Source organism: Ammospiza nelsoni, chromosome 2, assembly GCF_027579445.1.
Source record: "Ammospiza nelsoni isolate bAmmNel1 chromosome 2, bAmmNel1.pri, whole genome shotgun sequence".
NCBI lineage: Eukaryota > Metazoa > Chordata > Aves > Passeriformes > Passerellidae > Ammospiza > Ammospiza nelsoni.
The window spans coordinates 88,984,224-89,003,343 of NC_080634.1; the positions used below are offsets into that span (position 1 = coordinate 88,984,224).

The 19,120-nt window shown below is 41.9% G+C and overlaps 1 protein-coding gene across 1 annotated transcript in view; it reads right to left on the minus strand.

Moving 5' to 3' along the window:
• Positions 1 to 19,120, minus strand: part of AFF3 (ALF transcription elongation factor 3) — a 266,527-nt gene that overhangs the window by 98,900 nt on the left and 148,507 nt on the right. Inside the window, exon 7 of the mRNA XM_059493960.1 lies at positions 15,774 to 15,825. Within this exon, the coding sequence (XP_059349943.1) occupies positions 15,774 to 15,825 (52 nt within the window). The remainder of the gene's footprint in view (positions 1 to 15,773; positions 15,826 to 19,120) is intronic.

Sequence of the window (19,120 nt, forward strand, 5' to 3'; positions counted from 1 at the left end):
CTGACTGCCTGGCTGATGGGGACAGCTCTGCTGCTGGTGGTGCCTCAGGTTTCAACTTTTGTATTTTTCAGATTCTGTACTGCTTTAGTGTGAACTTCTGAGCTTCATATTAGGGGATAGTAAACTCTCTTCACAGAGTAGGTAGACAAAAGAATTCCTTTTCTAGCTGGGGACCAAGGACAAATGATCCAAATCTCAGGCCCAAGAGCATAAACAATGGTGGACTGAAGAGAGGAAAACAAGAAGGATGGGACTTCATAAGCTAAAGCTGTAATTGGACTATTAACTCCAATATGCAAATGGACCAGAATTTATGAAAGTGTGGAACCCCTGTGCCTGGTTGTCCATTTTGTGACCATTTTGGGTTCATCTTGGGTGTAGCCCTGGCTGGGATCTTGTAGTTCCCAAGGTGTATCCATTGAGGCTTTCTAATAAATACCTGCTTTATTGTTTAACTCTGTCTGACCTCTGTTCTGGGTCAGCCTCCACAAGGCATGACCAGCATGGCTTTCTGTGGGGCCTGGCTCTGTCCCAGCCCAGCACTGCCATGGCAGTGACCCTGCAGGCAGGCAAGCACACCAAAATCAGCCAAACACAGTGCCAAACTCAGGGTGTCCTTTGTCACAGTGAGAAGGAGAGGCTGCAAATGAGCTTGGAAGGATGGCCATGCCCTCTGGGGTGCTCTGGGAATGAGGGGAAGTGGTGCCCATAGCCTGCAGCACCTTCCCATGCACAGGTCTTGGGGCTTCTTCTGATGCAGCTGAAACACCAAGTATGGAGACTTTGTCCCACAGCCCCAGCTCTGAGCCTGCAAAGGGTGAAATGGAGACATGGAAGGAGCCCTTCCCCAGCTGCTTGTGGCTCTGGGTCAGTCCCTGAGGAGTTCTGGGATGGCACTCAGAGCTGGACCTAGGGACACTGTCACACACACACCCCAAGAAACCACACCAGGGGCTTAAAAATGTTGAAGACCTGGGCAAAAGCACACAGAACTGAGTGTTTAGCTATTTACCAACAAACAAGGATATTTGGGACTGAAATCCAGGCCACAGCCCCATTTTGGGGGTTCAGGCACAACATGAGCCTTCTGCATCTTTGTTCTGACACCATCCTGAGGTGTGAGTGTCCTCTGACACCCATTGCAGGAGGAGGGCAGGGAGCAGGCACTGGCACACCCTGCAGGGCATCACTCCTGAGCACTAAGGCCACACCAGCCCTGCTCTCCCTCCTCTGAGGACACTGAGCTTTGTGGTTTTAGCTGGAGCATCTTCAGTGCTCTTCAAAGATGGTGATGCTGCTGTATCACATTGCCCCCTGGACAGGCAATGAATGGCAGCTGTATAATGTATGGTGAGCATCAGATCACCAACCTCAAAGAGATTTAGGGAAAAAAATAATAATACACACTGAAAAATAAATAGATGCAGACTAGGACATAGAAATATTTTCCATAGAATGCTGATTAATGTTGCATCAAATCACAATAATATAGCTCCCAAGGCTCATTTTCCTATTTGTAAAAGGGTAATAATGATTAGCTTTACCAATGTTTGTAGCAGGCTTTGAGAGGGGTTGTGTGTTCAAAAGAAATATTAATGACCTGAAGAGGTCATTAGTTTAGGGATATTCTCTTGGACTGGCACCAAATCTCCTCTGACTCTACCTAACAAATCATACAGCAAAGAGTGAATTTTCATCTGCACTAGCTTCAGGCATATTTTAAATTACTTAAATGAGTGTAATTGCAAAATAATTTTATTCCACTGTTTTATAGCAGTTTTCCTGTTCTGCCAAAGGCAAGACTGGCAAGCCCTTGAAGGACAGGAGGCTGCTAGGAGGATCATATTTTGTCAGGACTTCTGAGCCCAGAGGACTCACCTCATCTCAGCTAACATCCCATCACACAGGACCAGCACCCTGAGCCCCACCACCGGGCAGGGCACCCCTGATTTACACCATTGGCACTTGGTCTGAGCACCTGATCAGGTGCTAACTCTAACAGGTCTGTGTGACTTGACTATAGTCCTAGAGGTAATTTCCTACACCTTATTACCACATAATAATGGCCTCTTAACAACCAGACTAACCAAGAATTAATGAGGCACTAAAACACTTTAAGGAACAATGAAGAATTTTAAAAATTTCTCTTATGTGTTTTATTTAAAAAGCAATTAATTTAATAGTTACTGCCCTTACTTTGGAGTCATATAAAAAGTCTTGGTGCTTATCAGATGTATCAGTTGAAAGGTTTTATTCATTTATCAGTTATTTACTTATGTGAGGCTGCACATAACCTCAAGAGAGTAGAACCAGATTTGGGCCCTGTCTGCCTCTCTCATGGAATTCCATTTCTCTGCTGAGGCACTTCCCTGCTCTCACATGGTGAAGTACAACACCAAAACCAGAACAAAGTCAGCACAAATTCACACTACTGCCAAAAAGGGATTTTTTTTTTTCTTATGTCTGGAAACTAGAGTATCAGGGATTGTTTTATTTTGTTTTCTTTTGGTGATGGGGTTTTGTGTTTTTTTTTTTTTTTTTGTTTGTTTTTTTTTTTTTTTTTGTTTTATTGGGGTTTGTTTTGATTTTTTTTTTTTGTTTTTTTAGGGTTTTTTTTTTTTGTTTTTGGGAAGAGAGGGTGCACTTCAATGGGGAGCCATCCTTGACAGAGGTTTTTGAGAAACAGAGTGAAATAAATAGTGGGGAAAAAAAAGTAGGGATAATTTATTCTGCTAAAGGATTTAATATCAGTGACTCCATGCTGAATTAAAGACCAAAGATATGTGCCTTTACCACTAGCCTGGAAGGGATAATCAAAACAAAAACATGTTCAAATTTGACTTATTTTTTAAAACTTCCTTCTGTGGTGTAAGGATGGGGAATATATCCTGGTTTGCTGAGAAAATCCCCAAATAGATCATTCTGTGACAGATAACAGTTATGGTTATTAATTCCACTGCTGACATTGAAATTACACTGATTCCCAACATAATGGATAAGTAAATAGCACATCAGAAATTCTCAGATGCTTCCACACTTCCTATGCAATCAAAAAAAGAGAACTCCCTCATTAAATAATACACTGTCAGAAAAGGCAATTTGATTAAATAAACCTATCTGTCAATCATGCCTAAAGTTATAAAAGGAAAACATTTTGTAGCTAAGTAAAACTTTTCTCCATATTAATCTCTCTCTCTCTCTCTGTCTCTCTCTTTATTTTCTTTTCCTTGTGTGATTCTTAAAAGAGAAGTAATGAAAAACTATGTGCCCTGAAGGAAGATTGGGGCAATACCTAGCACCTGACAAAAGAGTTAGAAGTTAGTCTTTACCATTAAACAGAGATGACACAATGGAAAAATCATGGGAGAAAGGAGGCAAATGATGATATGCACTAATCCAGAAATCTGAGCTACTGTGGGTATATTTTTTGTATCTCTTACTATATACATCTATTTCTTTTCTGTTTTTCAGGAGACATGGAGACATGTTTTGTAAAAAAGAAATAGAAAATGGGAGGGCTCACACAGGTGAAAAACAATAAGAAATGAGGCTGCAGGTGATGAATCCTGACAAAACCAGCAATTCAATGGTAGGAAAACAACACAAAGGTTGAGGCAAGGAAGAAAATGAAGGGAAAAAAGGAGAAGGGGTGGATGGCAAAGGATGGACAGCAAGTGAGAAGGCAGGGAAAGAGAAATCAGAAATCAGTGTGCATTGGGCCTAAGGTGCCCAAGGATACCTGGAGAATAGGTAGGGTTTTGGCGCTGTTCCCTGGGTTTGTTCTACTGGGTTCCCCTCTGCCCATTCACAGTGCCACACTACCAAAGCATCAAACAATACCAAAGCAGCAGCAAATGAGGCCACACATTACCCAGCTGCATTACAACAACAGTGGGGTTAATTTTTCATGCTACCTAATTTCATCAACACTCTGGGCTGGGGAGAGGGGAAGAGTTGTGTAACATGGTGTGATGGGTGGAAAGTCTCTGAACGTCACTGGGTCTGGTGGCCAAAGATGGAAATGGGGTCTGGCAGCTTCCTCTCCTTGGCTTTGGGAGGCAGCAGCTTCTTAGGACATCAAATACTTAATTAACTGAGCTGCAGAATTGTAGGATAAGATTCATACAGGTCCTTCTCTGATGGGAGAGTGTCAGCCTGGACCGTGCTGTTCTTGGTGAGTCCTTAAAGCTAATGCAATTCATACAGAAGACGTTCTTTGAAAATAACCAGAGATTTGTTTGAATAAAAAATCTGAGTGGATGACAAGACCATGCAAAGAAATAAGATGAGATTTTAATTTCTCTCAAGTAGAAAAACATAAGCGGCTTGAGCAGGAGGTATTTGCTTTGCAGCTAGGCACCCGAGCTTTTATGTTCTTCAGTTCTTCAGTGCACAGAAAGAGTTGTTCTCATACTGAATTCATAGCTCTGCAATGTCATTGAGCCAAATGGGATCATGCTAAAGAGATACTTGGCCATTTCTGTTAGATAAAGATAAATCAAAATAATTTTAAAAGGAGCGCTGTTGCTTTATATAATCTTTTCACAAGGCCTGGAGATGATGGTTATTAAGTAATCCACCTACTTTTGTCTGAGGGAAATATATACAAATTTGGAATAATATCTGTATTATAGGTCCTTCTACAAATCCTACTTTTAGCATTCAGCTTTGTGCCCACCTCTCACTGTTTATGCATTATGTATGTCTTTATACTTGTTTAGTCTTATGTGTTACATATAGTAATAGCAACTCCTAAAATCCTGGATGACAAGTCTTCTGTTACCATACCTCTGATCTTCCCCCTTCTCTCTTTATTCCATTGTCTCCCAGGCTTCAGAGCTGGCAATTTGGTCCCTGACTCCTGCCTGCGCAGCATCAGTCACAGGATGCTGCTGTGGGTGCAGCAGGGCTCCTCACAAGAGCTTGCCTGCTGAAGAGTGGCATCACCCACTCCTAGACACTAATGAAATACATGCAGAAGGCTCAGGGAGAGGTTTCCTTCTCCTGAATACAAAGCCTGCAAGAGTACAACTCTTCAGGAGGGGACAGGGCATCTGTCCTAAGCTGACCGTGCGTTTCCTGGCTCCTGGACCGCTCACACACCGGAGCCTGGGACAGCCAAGCTGTGGGACAACGCTCAGGGTGCTGGTGGCAGCTGGGAGGGATGGGCAGGAGAAGCAGGCCTCCACTCTGACAAACACGGGAACCTCTTTTTCCCCCCTGCTCATCCCATGTGCAGTCACTTTGTAGCAAACCCTTTTTTTTCTACACGTGCCAGTCATCCTGCTCTACTGAGGCTGCTCTCAGTAAAGCCTGCTGCTCTCAGGGAAATGCTTTTTAACTGAACTGGAGATGGGCAGCACAGCACAAGCACAAATCTAGGTACTCACAGGAATTCTTGATCTTTCAAACAATACTGAAAGAAGTCGTGCTAAAAGGCATCATGCCTGTCTATAATTATTTATAAGATCAAAATCTTCCCATGTGACAGAGGAAATCCCAAATTTTTTTTAACAGTTTGTGGCAAAAGGCTTCATTGTTTTTTCATAGAAGTGTATTGAAACTGCTGTTGCTTACAGTTATTAAAAGTATTAAAGTTTGTGCCTCATATCACATTTTTTTATGTTATAAGGAAAACATGGATTTTACATGAGCAGGGATCTGAATTGTTTCTTAAGACCAAAAGTTAAAACCAGTATAGACCAGAGTAATGACAAATTGGTTTTGAGGGTATATTCTGTGGTGTTCTGGGGTTCCCAGCCCCAGACCCTTTCCTTGCTCTTTGCTATATTTGGCCTTCATCGGAACTACATCAAGACAGGTCACACATCTGGGTGCCTGCCTCATCTCTCTGGGGGACTTCAGAACAGAAGGCCCCCTCTATGCCCACTTAAATGCCACAAAAATTGGTCATCAAGCCAGGGACAAAAGGGTGATTTGCTCATTCTTTGTCTGTATTGTGCTGTTAAATACTTCAAAGATATTATTTGTGCTGATTTGTCTGCTTTGCTTTGATAGTAGGAAAGCTGATGGTGAATGTACAGGATTTTTACCCATAACTGCAGTAAATTCTAATACAATTAAATATACAGTAAGTTCACATGATTATCAAGTAACAGATCAGCTCTGTTTTAATTTAGTATACCTGATTTATCACACCTCCTGGAGTGTGTCTCTGAAGAAATATGTCAAGAGACTCCTTCTCTCTACCGACAATTGCTTACAGTTTACGCCATGAAAGGGGGAATCAGCACAAATGAATCCTGACAAAATATCTTACAAAACTAATAAAAATCAGCACGCAGAAATGCCGGCTGTAATTGCACTATTTTGCCATAAAAGGTCGGTGGGCCAATCAAACCATGTGGTTGTTTTTTTTTCCTTTGGAAAAACTTAGCTTTTATCTTTGTAAGTCGGTGGTACAGTTGCCCTGATTTTGGAATGATCAGTAAGTATAATCCTTTTGAATCTCAGGAACAATATACCTCATCCAAACCTTTGTCCTCATTCATCTCCAGCTTTGATAGCTTCAGTGTGTCACCCTGCTCGCTTGTCAAATCTATCATCAGTTCTAAAACTGCCGATAAATATATTCCACATCTCTTTTGGGAGATGAGGCTTGTCTGCATGCTAAACAAAGAACAGAATGCACAAAGCCAAGATACACGCTGAGATATAATATCCTCCCTCTTAAAATACCATAGGTGAAATGATAATGTGGAAATATTCTTACCCTGAGGAAGGCAGACTCCAGTTGTAGCTTAGCAAATCAAAGACCAGAAAACTTGCTTGCAATAACATCCTAACAAATCCAAAGGGTTATTTTTTCCCAGTTAAAAAATATCCACACTCTGACTTTTAATCCAAATCCAAAGATTAAGGCAGAAGAACTTCAATAATTTGTTTAGTTAGGTATGAAAAGTAATTTGTCATGAAACTGCCAGCCTGCCACTATAAAGGTTTAAAAAAATCATAGCTATTCATGGCTGAACAGTCAGACTTTTCCACACAGGAAAATTCATCATTTCAGGTTTCAGTATCTTTTTGTATTTTGCATGGCAAATAAAAAGTTGTCCACCAAGCTTGAAATGTCTCTTTTTTCGAGTTGGTCACTCTGTGGGAGAAACAGGCGCTTCTTCAGATTCCTTTAATTTGTTCTTCATAGTCATAAAATAAGTTAATTGCAAAATGAGGGAGCTGCTCATTCAGAATCTCACTTTCTTGTTACTAAAAAATTATATCTGTCTACCAATAAAGTATAAAACTGAGGCACTTCAGATACGAAAATCTTTCCATTCCTGGACGAGCTTTAGTGTTCAAATGTTAATAGGATGCCTGCATTTAGGGGGAAAAAAACCCCCTAAAAATCTTGGCCTGTATTCAGGCTCAAGAGTCTGTGAAACAGACTTTTTCCATACTATGACCTCAGCCTTAGGATTTCACTTTTGCAAAATGTTAGTTATTTTTCTTGGCAGGTGGCCAGAACCCTGTATCTCTCTTTCCTCCCCTCTCACCCTCCTCCTCTCCCCACCCTCCGGGCACACACACACCTCTCCTCTTCCCATCACCCACAATTCAGCCCTGAGATGGGCTAAGCCCCCATCTTTGGCTGACATGGTGTGGAGAAAACAATCAGGTTATGACATCCTGGAAGTCTGGAAGTACTGAACGCTCCCAATCATTCTTCTCTTCCTTTGGACCCATTTTGTTTTGTTTCCCTGCCCCAAAGCCCTGGGCAAAGCCAGCAGCCCCCACACACAGCAGTGCTGGTGCCCCCGCCAAGCATCAGCTACGGCGGGTTTCAAGTTGCAGCAGCTTTCGCCCAGGGTAGAGAATTTCCAAAATGTGTTACCCTGGCAACCAGGAATTTTAGCCCAGCAAAAACCAGCACCACGCACACCGCGACTCCAACGTGCGAGACGCCGAGCTTCCATTTATCATTTTCTTCAGAGAGAAAATACAGCGTGGGGTCGGTGGTGTCGTGTCTGCCTTCTTGGAGGCATTGCCAGTGAAACAGGCTTCTTCCCAGCTACCTGCACCTCCTGATTGTCCTGGCAACCCCTCTTTAGCCACTGCATTCTGAGCTAATACATAGCTCATACAAAATTCCTAATTAGTCTCTTACAATTGACAAAGTCCAAGGAAAACAGTCCCTAAGAGAAGAATATGCTCTCAGTATGATACAGGAAAACATTTCCTCAAGCATGATGATATTTTGTCCAGTTAAGTTGGTCAGCTTCACTCTAAATGGCATTTAATGAACATTGGTGATACAGAAACATTTTTTGACTTGGTATAAAATTAGAAATTATGCCCTGCATAATATTAAGTTTTCCAATGGGACAAAAGCTGCTGTTTTGGAGTGAAGGTTTCTCTTGCATAAAAACACTTTCCCCTTCAGCTTTGAGCCAAGGGTGGCGTCAAAATGAGGGCAGCTTCCTGCAACTAATTATTTTTCCCTACCGTGTGAGGAGTACAGATAGATAGTAAAGGTGAAGGTGCTGCATAAGAGGGTCTGTATCAAGGCTACTTTATAAATAAAACTCTGCATTGAGCCATAAGGGTGGTTAGTGCAAGCTATTTGTTATATCTGGTGGAAGAGAGGGATAGCATTTAAAAATAGGACAGTGAAAGCCCTATCTCACCCCATCTAAATCAAACAAAACTTCCCCAGACCTCAGTAGTACTTTTATTTAGCATTCACCTATGCCCATTTTTGTCGAGATCTCAAATAATGCTTTTTTGGTCTGACTCGAAATCAACAGAAGCTCAATTTTATCCCAGGAAAACCACAGCTGCAATTAAGGTCAGATTGGGTTTCCATATGTTTTCTTTCTGAACCCAACAAATCAGTTCCAACTCATCTTCTTTCAGGGAGATCATATTTTTGAGATCTTTTTATGACTTTAGGTGCTATTTAAAGATTATTTTTACTTGTATCACTTTGACTACTGTGTGTCTATATTTTTTACATGGCAAAAAGATGACCAATAATACAAATTTATTCTTTCTCCTTAACTTTGTAGACCTTAAAGACAGATTCAGTCAAGATGTGTGTGAGCAAATGTCTTCCAAAAAAACGTCTTTATAGCATTTGAAGAAAATAGACTTCTTGGTGTCAACTTACAATAGGGTTTTTTTGTGAACTATCGGCAGCATTGTGCTCTGTAAACTCAAACAGTTTGAGTACAAAACTGAGTACAGATTTGTACTCAGAAAAGGTTAGGAATTGGCAGGAAAGGTTCACATCAGCATTGTGACAATACCACAGTGACTCTGATGCATCTCACAGGTGAAATCACTTCATTTTTGGGGGAAGTTATGGTAGAATTGCATTTTAACAGTCTATATATTTAACACACAGAGAAACACTCTGTACATGGACTAAGGGTAAAATTTCAGGGAAGACAGCAGAAAAGAGGAACTTTTTCATGGAAATTTGAGAGCTGAGGAGGGGGCTTTAAAATTTTATCTGCCCTTGCTTGACTGGCTGAGCCGAGTGAGAATCTGGCTGTGTTATGGGCTAGCTCTGCAAGCTGAGGCTCAAGTAAACAGGTGGAATAGTGCAATGAAACCAGCCTTCTTCTTCTGCCAGAGACTTAGTTCATGGATAAACACCAGACTTTCACTTCTGCAATTTTAAAGACCTCCATCACTCTGAAAAACACTGCCTTCATTCATCATAGTGAGGGGTTTTTTTCTTTTTTTTTTTTTTTTCATGGACTGCATGACTTCTCTCAGAAACATCACAGGTATACATTAAAAGCCATTGACATATTGAAGGTTTTAGAAACAAAAAACCCCCAAAATTATCATAAAGGGTGCTATTTTGTATTGGCTACCATCCTTTGGAAGTTGTGCTTCTCAGCAAAGCAGGGGCATTGGTGGCTCATAAGCAGACTGATGTGCCCCAGGACAGCCCTGGATAGAGCCCGTGGAGTTACTAAAAGAGTTTTCACCAAATCACTGGCTGATGTGTCTGCTGCAGATGTCCTTGCCATCTAAAATGCCCACAAGCTGAGCTGTGAGAGATTAGAAAATTGCCCCAGTATCTTAATCGGAAAGCTGAAAAGTGGATTATGTCCCATAGAAGGGTGTGCAGCCCTCTTTTTTGGAACCAGCTTCCTCACTAGCATGGATTTCACCCCTTCCATTGTCCTCCAGGCCCATCTGTTAGCTATTTTCTGGTTCAATTGACTTGATCCATCATGATTCTTTTGGCAAACAAAGAGAAGGATATTGAAGATGTACCGCTGGAGGGTTTTTTCCTCCACCGTTTGCATGTTTGTCCCTTCTCTATTTGCCATCTCTCCCTCCACTTCAGCAAGACTAAAGCCAAAGTCTTCTAATTTAAACTGTTGACCCTTGTCCCAAGACTGAAACTCTGGGGAGAGGATGGGAGAATGGTGATGGGGCAGGAGCTGCCACTGATCACCAGGTCTGCAGGTACCTGGGAAAGGCGGCAGCTTCTGCTCTCCCTTTCTCCCTACATGTGGCATTCCTCAGGACATTTACCATTCACTACCCATGTGTGTCCTTGAAAACTTCAACTACTACCCATTTCCTTTACTGTTCTGGGTGAGTAATCCTCAGCTTTTTTTACAGGACATTACATTTTTCAACACTTTGTACAAATATTAATGAGATAGTCTTCAGGGTGGTCTAATTATTTTAGCTGGGGAAAAGCCCAAGGTTAACTTAAAAATAACTTGCACCAGGGCTTTCAGTGAAGTGAGGTGGGATTAAGGCTACTCTTCCAGCTCCCAATGTCCCATTAGATTGCAGTTGTTGCCTGAGAGACTTGAGGTCAAGACCCCACGTCAGCCAGATGTGAGAGGACAAGCTCTCTGAGGGCTAAGGGCTGGACGCTGAGCTGGCAGCACCTGCTCAAACTGATTGCCTGTATTTGAGACTGGCTCTCTCTGTTCTCTGCAGGCATCTTGTAACCCCTCTGCCTCAGTCTTCCCATTGCAGAAGGGGGAAGCCAGCAGGTGATTTCAGCTGTTGAAGCCCCTCTGAAGATAGAACGGGCAAGACAAGAAAGGAAGAAAGATGCACTGCAACATGAGATGCTCGTGCCAATATAAACGTGTCACATTAAGCAAGAACAGCAGTGATGTTGCTCCAACATGATGTTTCCTTCCTGAAGGAGATTCAGGGTGGTGAGAATGATGAGCAGGTGTTGGATGGGCAAGAAACTGCAGCACTAATGTCTGCAAATGGGCAGCTTAGAAGCTGCTGACTTTAGTGCTGTTAATGAAGATTCCTCTGAGGAAACCATTCTGCACGTGATGCTGGGGACCAGTACATGGAGGGAACAGAGCCAACATCTATTTCTGCCTGGCAAAAGCAAACAAGCCAATACACACACACACACACACACACACACTGTGATCCCTGTGATTCTCAGAGAGTATTAGCAAAGGACAAAACCTGCACAACTGCCATAAATTATAAAAGCCTCCCTCAATCTTAGTTAATTCTCTTGTAAAAAGGGAGGGAAAAATCTGGAGCAGCTCAGCATGAAAACAATGGTGGGAGGGTTAATAAAGAGACAGCACTGAGGTATCTGGTTGCTAGCCCTGATATCATTAAGTAAGTGCACTAGAAATGTCGAGGTAAATGCATAGCAGTGAATCACAGTCAGGCATGATTAACCTTGGGTAGTCTGAACTGGAAATCATTTACAAACACAAAGGTACTGAAGAACATTGCAACAGACAGTACATCAAAAGTCATTCCAAGAGCAGGAGTCACGCTGGGCACTTTGTATATTTGTGCTATTTTTTAATTATTGTCATATTTTGCACGTGGGAAGATAGAAGATCCCAGATCTCCAGCTCAGGGAGGCATTTCTGTGGCCCTGCAAGGTCCTCTGAAACATGTGCACTGGTTGGAATCACTTTGCCTTCCACAGAAGTGTCGTAAAATTTAAAGTTTTAATTACAACCATTTGAGGCTTACTGAAAGGACACACAGATCTGTCAAAAAAAGACTAAAATCATGTAACTGCAAATATCAAAGAACCAAAGGCCACTCTTCCTTCATCCATGCCCATGTCTTAATGCAGCTCTCCAGATTCTGGTGGTAAAAACAGGGGGAGGCAAAGAATTTTAATAAAAATCAGATGTTTTAAACAAAATTTGTGAAAGTTCTCTGACCCTTGAAAATTGACCCTCTGATCACGAAACCAAAAGAACAAAACATCACTAGATATTTCTGATCAGTCCTAAAAGTTTGGAAATGCTCAGCAAAGCTATAACCATATGACCCACAGAGAGCTATATATATTGAGTACAATGACAACAAAACCCCTTCAAATACAGAATTCTCATGGCTTTAAAAGCATTCAATTACAAGGAACATGAATCAACTGGGGAAGACTCCAGACAGCTTAACACTTCTGTATTGTTTGCACCTTTTATTGCTATTCTTTAGTGCCAGCTCAGGTGATTATTGGGAATGCCAAGGCAGTGAAAGCCATAGGAATATTGTGCAAAACGATACAGCTCTGCTTAGATTTCCTTCCCACTTTTACATCAGTCTTATTTTCCTAGATCCATCTCTGTCATCCTTAGGATTGCAATAACTGCCCTTATTCATTTGCCTCATTAGGATGCTGCATCAATTAATATGCATAATCTAATGCCTACTATTTTTTTAATGTTTAATATTATTATCAGTGGAGAGCTATGTCATAATGAGTCTGTCTAGGGAGTTAGACACACAGGAAAAGCCCCTGTGCTTAATGCTGTTCCAAATGATTCCTGTACCCAAAGCCTCTGAACAGAGCACGATGCACTCTCAGTTTGTGTACTCTGGGAGGTTACAGACAGCACCTCTGCTCCTGGGGCTCCAGGTCTCAGGGTTATGATTGTTTTTGAGGACCTGGAACCCAGTAGCAAGGCATGAGGGTTATCTTGAGGGGAGATGTCATGTTAATGCTTGGTTCACAAACGCCTCACTGCCTGATTCAGGAGGGTAATCAACCTGTCCTTTGAAGCTGCATAAATAATGTTTGGATGGAGGCAGTATATCTGCACCGGGGATGAATTAACTGCCACTGAATCATATAAGCTTGGCTAGAGTGTGAGGCTTGTAAAATGCCTGAGGAAAATAAAAAATACATTTTCAAGAAAAAAACATTAATGTAATCCTCCCTATCTTTTCTGTAGTTTTCCTCTAGGCAAACATGACTTTGGGGGAGGTTTTTTGTTGCTGTTTGTTCCTGTTTGACATGGAAACGCTGATTCACGGCGAGGTGCATCCACAGTTTCTCCATGTCAGCCCTGAATGTGCCATCTCTCTCCTACATCAGTGTTGCTCCTTTTTAGCACCCCTGCCAGGAGTTGCCAGCTGGGCTCCTTTGACACTCTGAGAGGAGTGACACCTTGCAAGAGTGATACCTTTTTACCCACAGGGACCCCTGGCAGCATTCCTGCCCCTTGCACAGCCCTGAGGCTTCCAGCTGGGCACTGCTGGAGCTCTTGCCCAGGCATGGTCTTCTCCAGGTGCATCAGGGCAGAGAGCACCCATCTGCAGAGAGACCAGGCTCACAGGCCCATGTGCAGGTGTGCACCACAGCTTCTCCTGGCTGTGCATCGTGTGCGCAGGTGCGAGTTGCTGCAGCCCCAAAAGAGCAGACGAGTTCTGTATTTGTGACTGCCTGATACACCAGGGATAAAAAGCTGTCCTAGAAGGTGGTGGAAAAGAGAAGAAACCCAGGGTAGCATAAAGAGAACTGGGGCATCAGTGTGTGCCTACATATCAGTGTGGGTTACTTTCCTTCACTAACACTCACAGATCCAGCCTTTATTGAGTAACATACACATCTTTAGTTTGCTAATGGCTTTTACTTGTCTTCAGTTTCTGATCTCTGGTTTTCTCTTCTACTATTCCCAGTTTCTTATCACTTTCTGAAAACTTGATGTTTGCAATTCCTTTTCCAACTTAACTGTATCAGTTCCACTTTCCTCCTTATGTTTTGACACAACACTTGTTGGCTCCCTTCTTCTCATCTCCTTTTTTTTCTCCTGCCTCCCTTGCTATAGAATTTCCCTAACTAGAGGGGCCTCTGATTCCTGAATGCAGTAATTTATCAACAGTAACAAGTTGTTTCTGCCACTAAAAATTTTCTGTGAACCAATGTATGCTGTGGGGTAGCCTTAGAACATAGAACAATTTAAAGATAAGCATTAGAAATATACTGTATCTAGTAGACAGCAGTTTCAGAAGGTACCAAGATCTCTTATTAGGCAAGGAACCTTTCACACCTAACTAGATTCTGGCACACTATATCACCCAGTATGTAGTCTCAAATCCAACCCATAACCATATTGGGGTGTACCTCTGAACCCGTATTTTGGGTTCAGAGATACCACTGTTGTCGTTCAGAAATCTTACAGGATTTTAATCTAATGCAGAAGAAAAGAACAGTCCTCATCAATAAAATACTAACTAGAAAAAACACTGTGGAGGATGGCTTGTGTTTTACATATTGCTAAATATCAGGAAAAATAAATGTGTTCATTTCTCCAAAATACCTCCAGATGGCATTAAAACCCTTCTTCTTTTGGTCTTTATTGCAATATTATTTTTAAAAATGATAATTATTGAAATCATTCTATTAAATGTTCCCAGCAATCATGCTATCAGAAGGCATAAGGTTGCTAATGCTTAATTCATTTAATAAGTTTGCCTAAATGTGCTTGCATACTATAATTACATTCCACAACACAATCTGCAGGACAAGCCATTTCTTACACCGTGTCAAATCTTTTCCCAGATTAATTTCCAGAAGATTTTTAATGCGTATTTGCAGCAGAAATCAAAACGTCCCACAATAAATCACTGTTATTGTACCTCCTTCTGTGACTACTTTTGGCCATGTAACAAATGGTGACACCTTGTGAGATTTACATGATATAATGCTCTGAATTTAAATAACAGGAATCAGAAAACATAAATTATGGGCCAGATGCACTCTAAAACTCACATGACTGACTGTTACAAGAACTTCTCTCTCTCAAATGGGATTAAAAAGGTGAATGATTTTGCAGAAATTCATAATGCTCCTAACTGGTAGTTATTAAAAGGATTCACTTATCTCGCTTAGTTTGGAAGACTGATGCTATTTTAAAATTTTTTTAGCTTGCAGCCCATCTGTTTCATAGTCTGGTTGATGTTGGCAAAACAATTCAGTCTTTTGTATACTAGAGTAAAAAATGGTAAAAGCTTCTATTGTTGCACTAAAGTGAAGGTGAACACTGATATATTACAAGTGCCTGTTCCTATCTGTTTCTTGACTTCTTTCGTTAATTCAAAAACATCAACAAAATCGTGAGAGACCAGAGATAACTGTAATTGGATTTCAAGTAATTCAGAGGTGAAGCTGCAGACTGCAGTCTTTTAAAATTACATCAGTACATCAAAGGCATATGTGACATGATGTTTTTTAGCAAGTGTGACAAACTCCAGCAGCATTAAGGTAATGTTGAAGTAAGGTTCTAAAGGCCAGCCTTGCCCACCCACAAAAATAATCTCATATCTATTCAGCATGATATGAAGCCATTTCACTTGCAAGGATTGCTGACTTACCAGCATGCAGAAGTTCTAGGAATAATTAATGTTTAGTCATTATCTAAAAAGCCGTTTTACGAAAAGCATCAGTGAAAGAGCTTTATCTTAATGAAAACAAACAAATTCTGTTTTGCCCAACAGATCTGATAAAAACACAGCTGCCTTCTCCAATCTTAAACGCAAATGTGACTTACGATGTATGGGTTGCGCTTTTCTCTGGGGTCTTTGGCTCTACATCACTTTTCCCTTTAAAAGAGAAGAAGAAAATGACATCAGAATTGGGTCAGCATGAAAACTGCTCAGATGTGACACATCAACGCTTTATTCACTGCTAGCACTGACCACTCCTGCCACACACACAGACAGCTGTGGAGGCAACCACAGGGGCACTGCTGGAGCGTTTGCAAGCAGGGTCTCAGTCCTGACTTGACTCTTCTTGTCACTGACAAGTGCTCCAGAGATGCAGGCAGAGGAACTCCACAAGAGGAGGTGCTTAGACAACACAGACCTTACCAGGGAGAGCAGACCCTGGAGCAATGGAAAGGATTTCTCTAGGGCCCTACAGCTCTGCTGCTGAGAGTGTACTCCATACAACATGCACTTGCTCCAGAACCCTGCTCCAGGAACAGTAATTGTTTCATACAAAGCAAAACGGCATCAGCAGGGGACAGTAAGGCAGTGATCAGGGCACAGTTCTGCCAGTGGATATTTTGGTTCAAATTCATTTTGACACATTAAGGATTTGATCTTTAGCTTCTGTAGGTGGGGGCTGGGGAAGCCCTCTTTGCTATGTTTGGCTTAGGCACTCAATGCCAGGAGAATCCAAGTCCCCAAATGCTTGGGAAGCACCAGAGGTCCAAGGGATGCCTCTCCACATTTCGTTATAAATCATGTGGGTCCTGGTATGCTAGCTTGTGATGATCCCCATCCCGGGTCCAAAATAATGTATCTGCCCAACACAACATAGTTACATAGCTCAGACAGTGGGAGGCAGGCTGCTGGCAGGTGGGGTTGTGCTGCTTCTGCTGAGCCAGGCATAGTCCCTCTCTCTCCTTTCTACTGCCTGCCAAAACCCAGCAAGGCTGATGTTTGCTGTAGTTATTGTTCTCTGAGTAACCTGAGAAAGCTGCACTCCAGTGTAAGATTTCTGTGTAGCTCTACCATGGATTTAGAGGGTAAGCTACTCCCCTTGAATCACCTTGAACTTGAATCCTGGACCCAGTGAATGTGCAGATGCTGCTGCTTTTGTGTGTTGCTGGATGCTAATAGCTGTCTACACGTGAGTTTATGTTGCCTAGCAGACAAGGAGGCACAGAGGTTGAATGTGACTGGTTTACTAATGGATGTGTTTTTCTCCATTACCCTATAATGAGCTGTGTTAAGCCAAAATGCACCTATTCCTCCTGAAAAAACCTGAGAAATTCTTATTTTGGTCAGGGTGTTTTGGTGCTGCCTGATGTGCTGTCGTTGGGTTGAGTGGGTGCTGGATACCCAGTCCATGCACATGAGCATTGCACATCATCTGTTTGCTGCTGACGAAGACCTCACCCTCAGTTTCCACAGCGCAGCAGCTGTAAGGGCACCTCTGGAAAACTTGCTCTTGCCTTCAGAAGAGGCAGGACTCTGCTGCCAGTGTTCATCCACTGCTGTACAGAAGGAAGCTGAAGGACACTCTAGACAGTGACCTTCTGGAGGCAGCTGACTTGTAGTGGAAGTTCTGAGTATCTCAAACACCTTGACACAGTGCTTTCAGATGTCATCCTCCCCTCTGGTAGGGTTTGTGTCTGTCCAACTGAGGTGCCTAAACTTTACTGAACAGGATGGGGAAAACTCTGGATGACTTCAAAACCACCAATGCCTACATGAACCTCTAGGAAAGCTCAGCATTCACTGTAAGAGGACAGCTAAAGCCACCTAAAATTTAGGCATGAGCAGGGCATCCTCACAGGATGGAACACATCCACTCCATAATCTCTAGGTCACCCTTCACTTTCAGCAGAGACCTCAGAAACTATATCCAGATAGTGAAGTCACGGGCTAGGAAGCTGTTGCTAAAATATATTTTTGTCAGCCTTCTGGAGCCTGGAGCCCTGGAGCTCATCTGCATTATGGTAATTTGGAACAAGAAACCAACAGTAACAGTTGGCATATATTCAAAGATTTCCTATTTGTAACTTGGGTCTTTTCTAAGTGATGAATTATTACCATGAACACTGGCTTGTTTGAGTGTGAGAGGGAATATGGATTCCTGAGTGCTTTGCCAGCAGAGTTCACATCAGTTCTACTTTCAGCAATGTATGTTAATGCAGCAACAAGGGAAACAGCATACGTACTGTGAGGAAACAGAATGTCTGTGATTTAGCCAAACTGGATATTAATGGATTACCCTACTGTAAGCATTTGTAGCTGCTTTTATGCTAATTGTCACTTAACATACTTCTGTGTGGAGAGGAAGGACAGAGCCTGTACAGATGGTAGAAATGCATCAGTACAGCCTATCAGAGTAGAAAATCTGGCCGTTAATGCTTTCTCTGTTCTTACCAACTTCATTCTCACTTGACTGAAATGTGGAAATTTTACAAATGTGTATAGCCTAAGCATAGGTGAATATCACAGATATGGTACAGATAATATATTTGGATAAGGGTATGTAAAAGGTAATTACCTGTTACAATAACTTGGCTTTTTTTACACTCACTCGTGGCCAAATTAAGATTTACTTTTGATTTTTTCATGTACCTGTCAAATGCATGCAGGTACCATTGAGGGAGGCTGGCATTTGCTGAACTGCTAAATATTCTCTAGTATTGACTGCTTCTTATGGGCAAATTTGTGTGAACCATTGCTTTTCTTAGCCTTTTTGGAATTAACAAAGAACATGCTACCCACCTTGCTATGGGATTGCTGTTAGCACATTTTATTTCAGATGCTAAGCACTGAGCATGTCTCCTGAAACAGGTGTGTGTCAGTGGGTGTATGCAGAAAACACACAGTGGAAACAGTCAGTCCACAGATCCTTAGCCACAGGACTGGGAGGTCTTTGCTAGTTTCTGCCTCATCTCACACAACTTCTTACCCAACCTTTATAGATACAAGCAGAAGATGTGACCAGACTTCTCAAATTTCAAAATAAATTTCAAATGAACTTTTGTAGGATTCCCCTGTTGAATAGTGGGTGGCCAGAAAAGGAGTTTTCTCCTCTTAGTTGGAATTTTGGTGTATCACTCAACCAGATTAAATTTCCCTTTCTGGGTAACAGGGATAAATTATATTTATTGTGATGGAGTTGAATAATTTCAGCTATTATGAGTTTTTAAATGCTTTGATTTCCTTGTGAGGGAAGGATGACAGAAACGCAAATGCTATCCATGAGAAAGACAATGTTGGCAGTTGCAGTAAAACCACTGCAAATGACAGGCTCAAGAGCCACTCCAAAGAAGTCAGGGTGCAATGGGAAAAAACAGCTAATTGGGACTCTGAAGATGTGCACTTGGATAACACAATACATTGACCATTAGAGCTCTTTCTCACAGAGTAATTT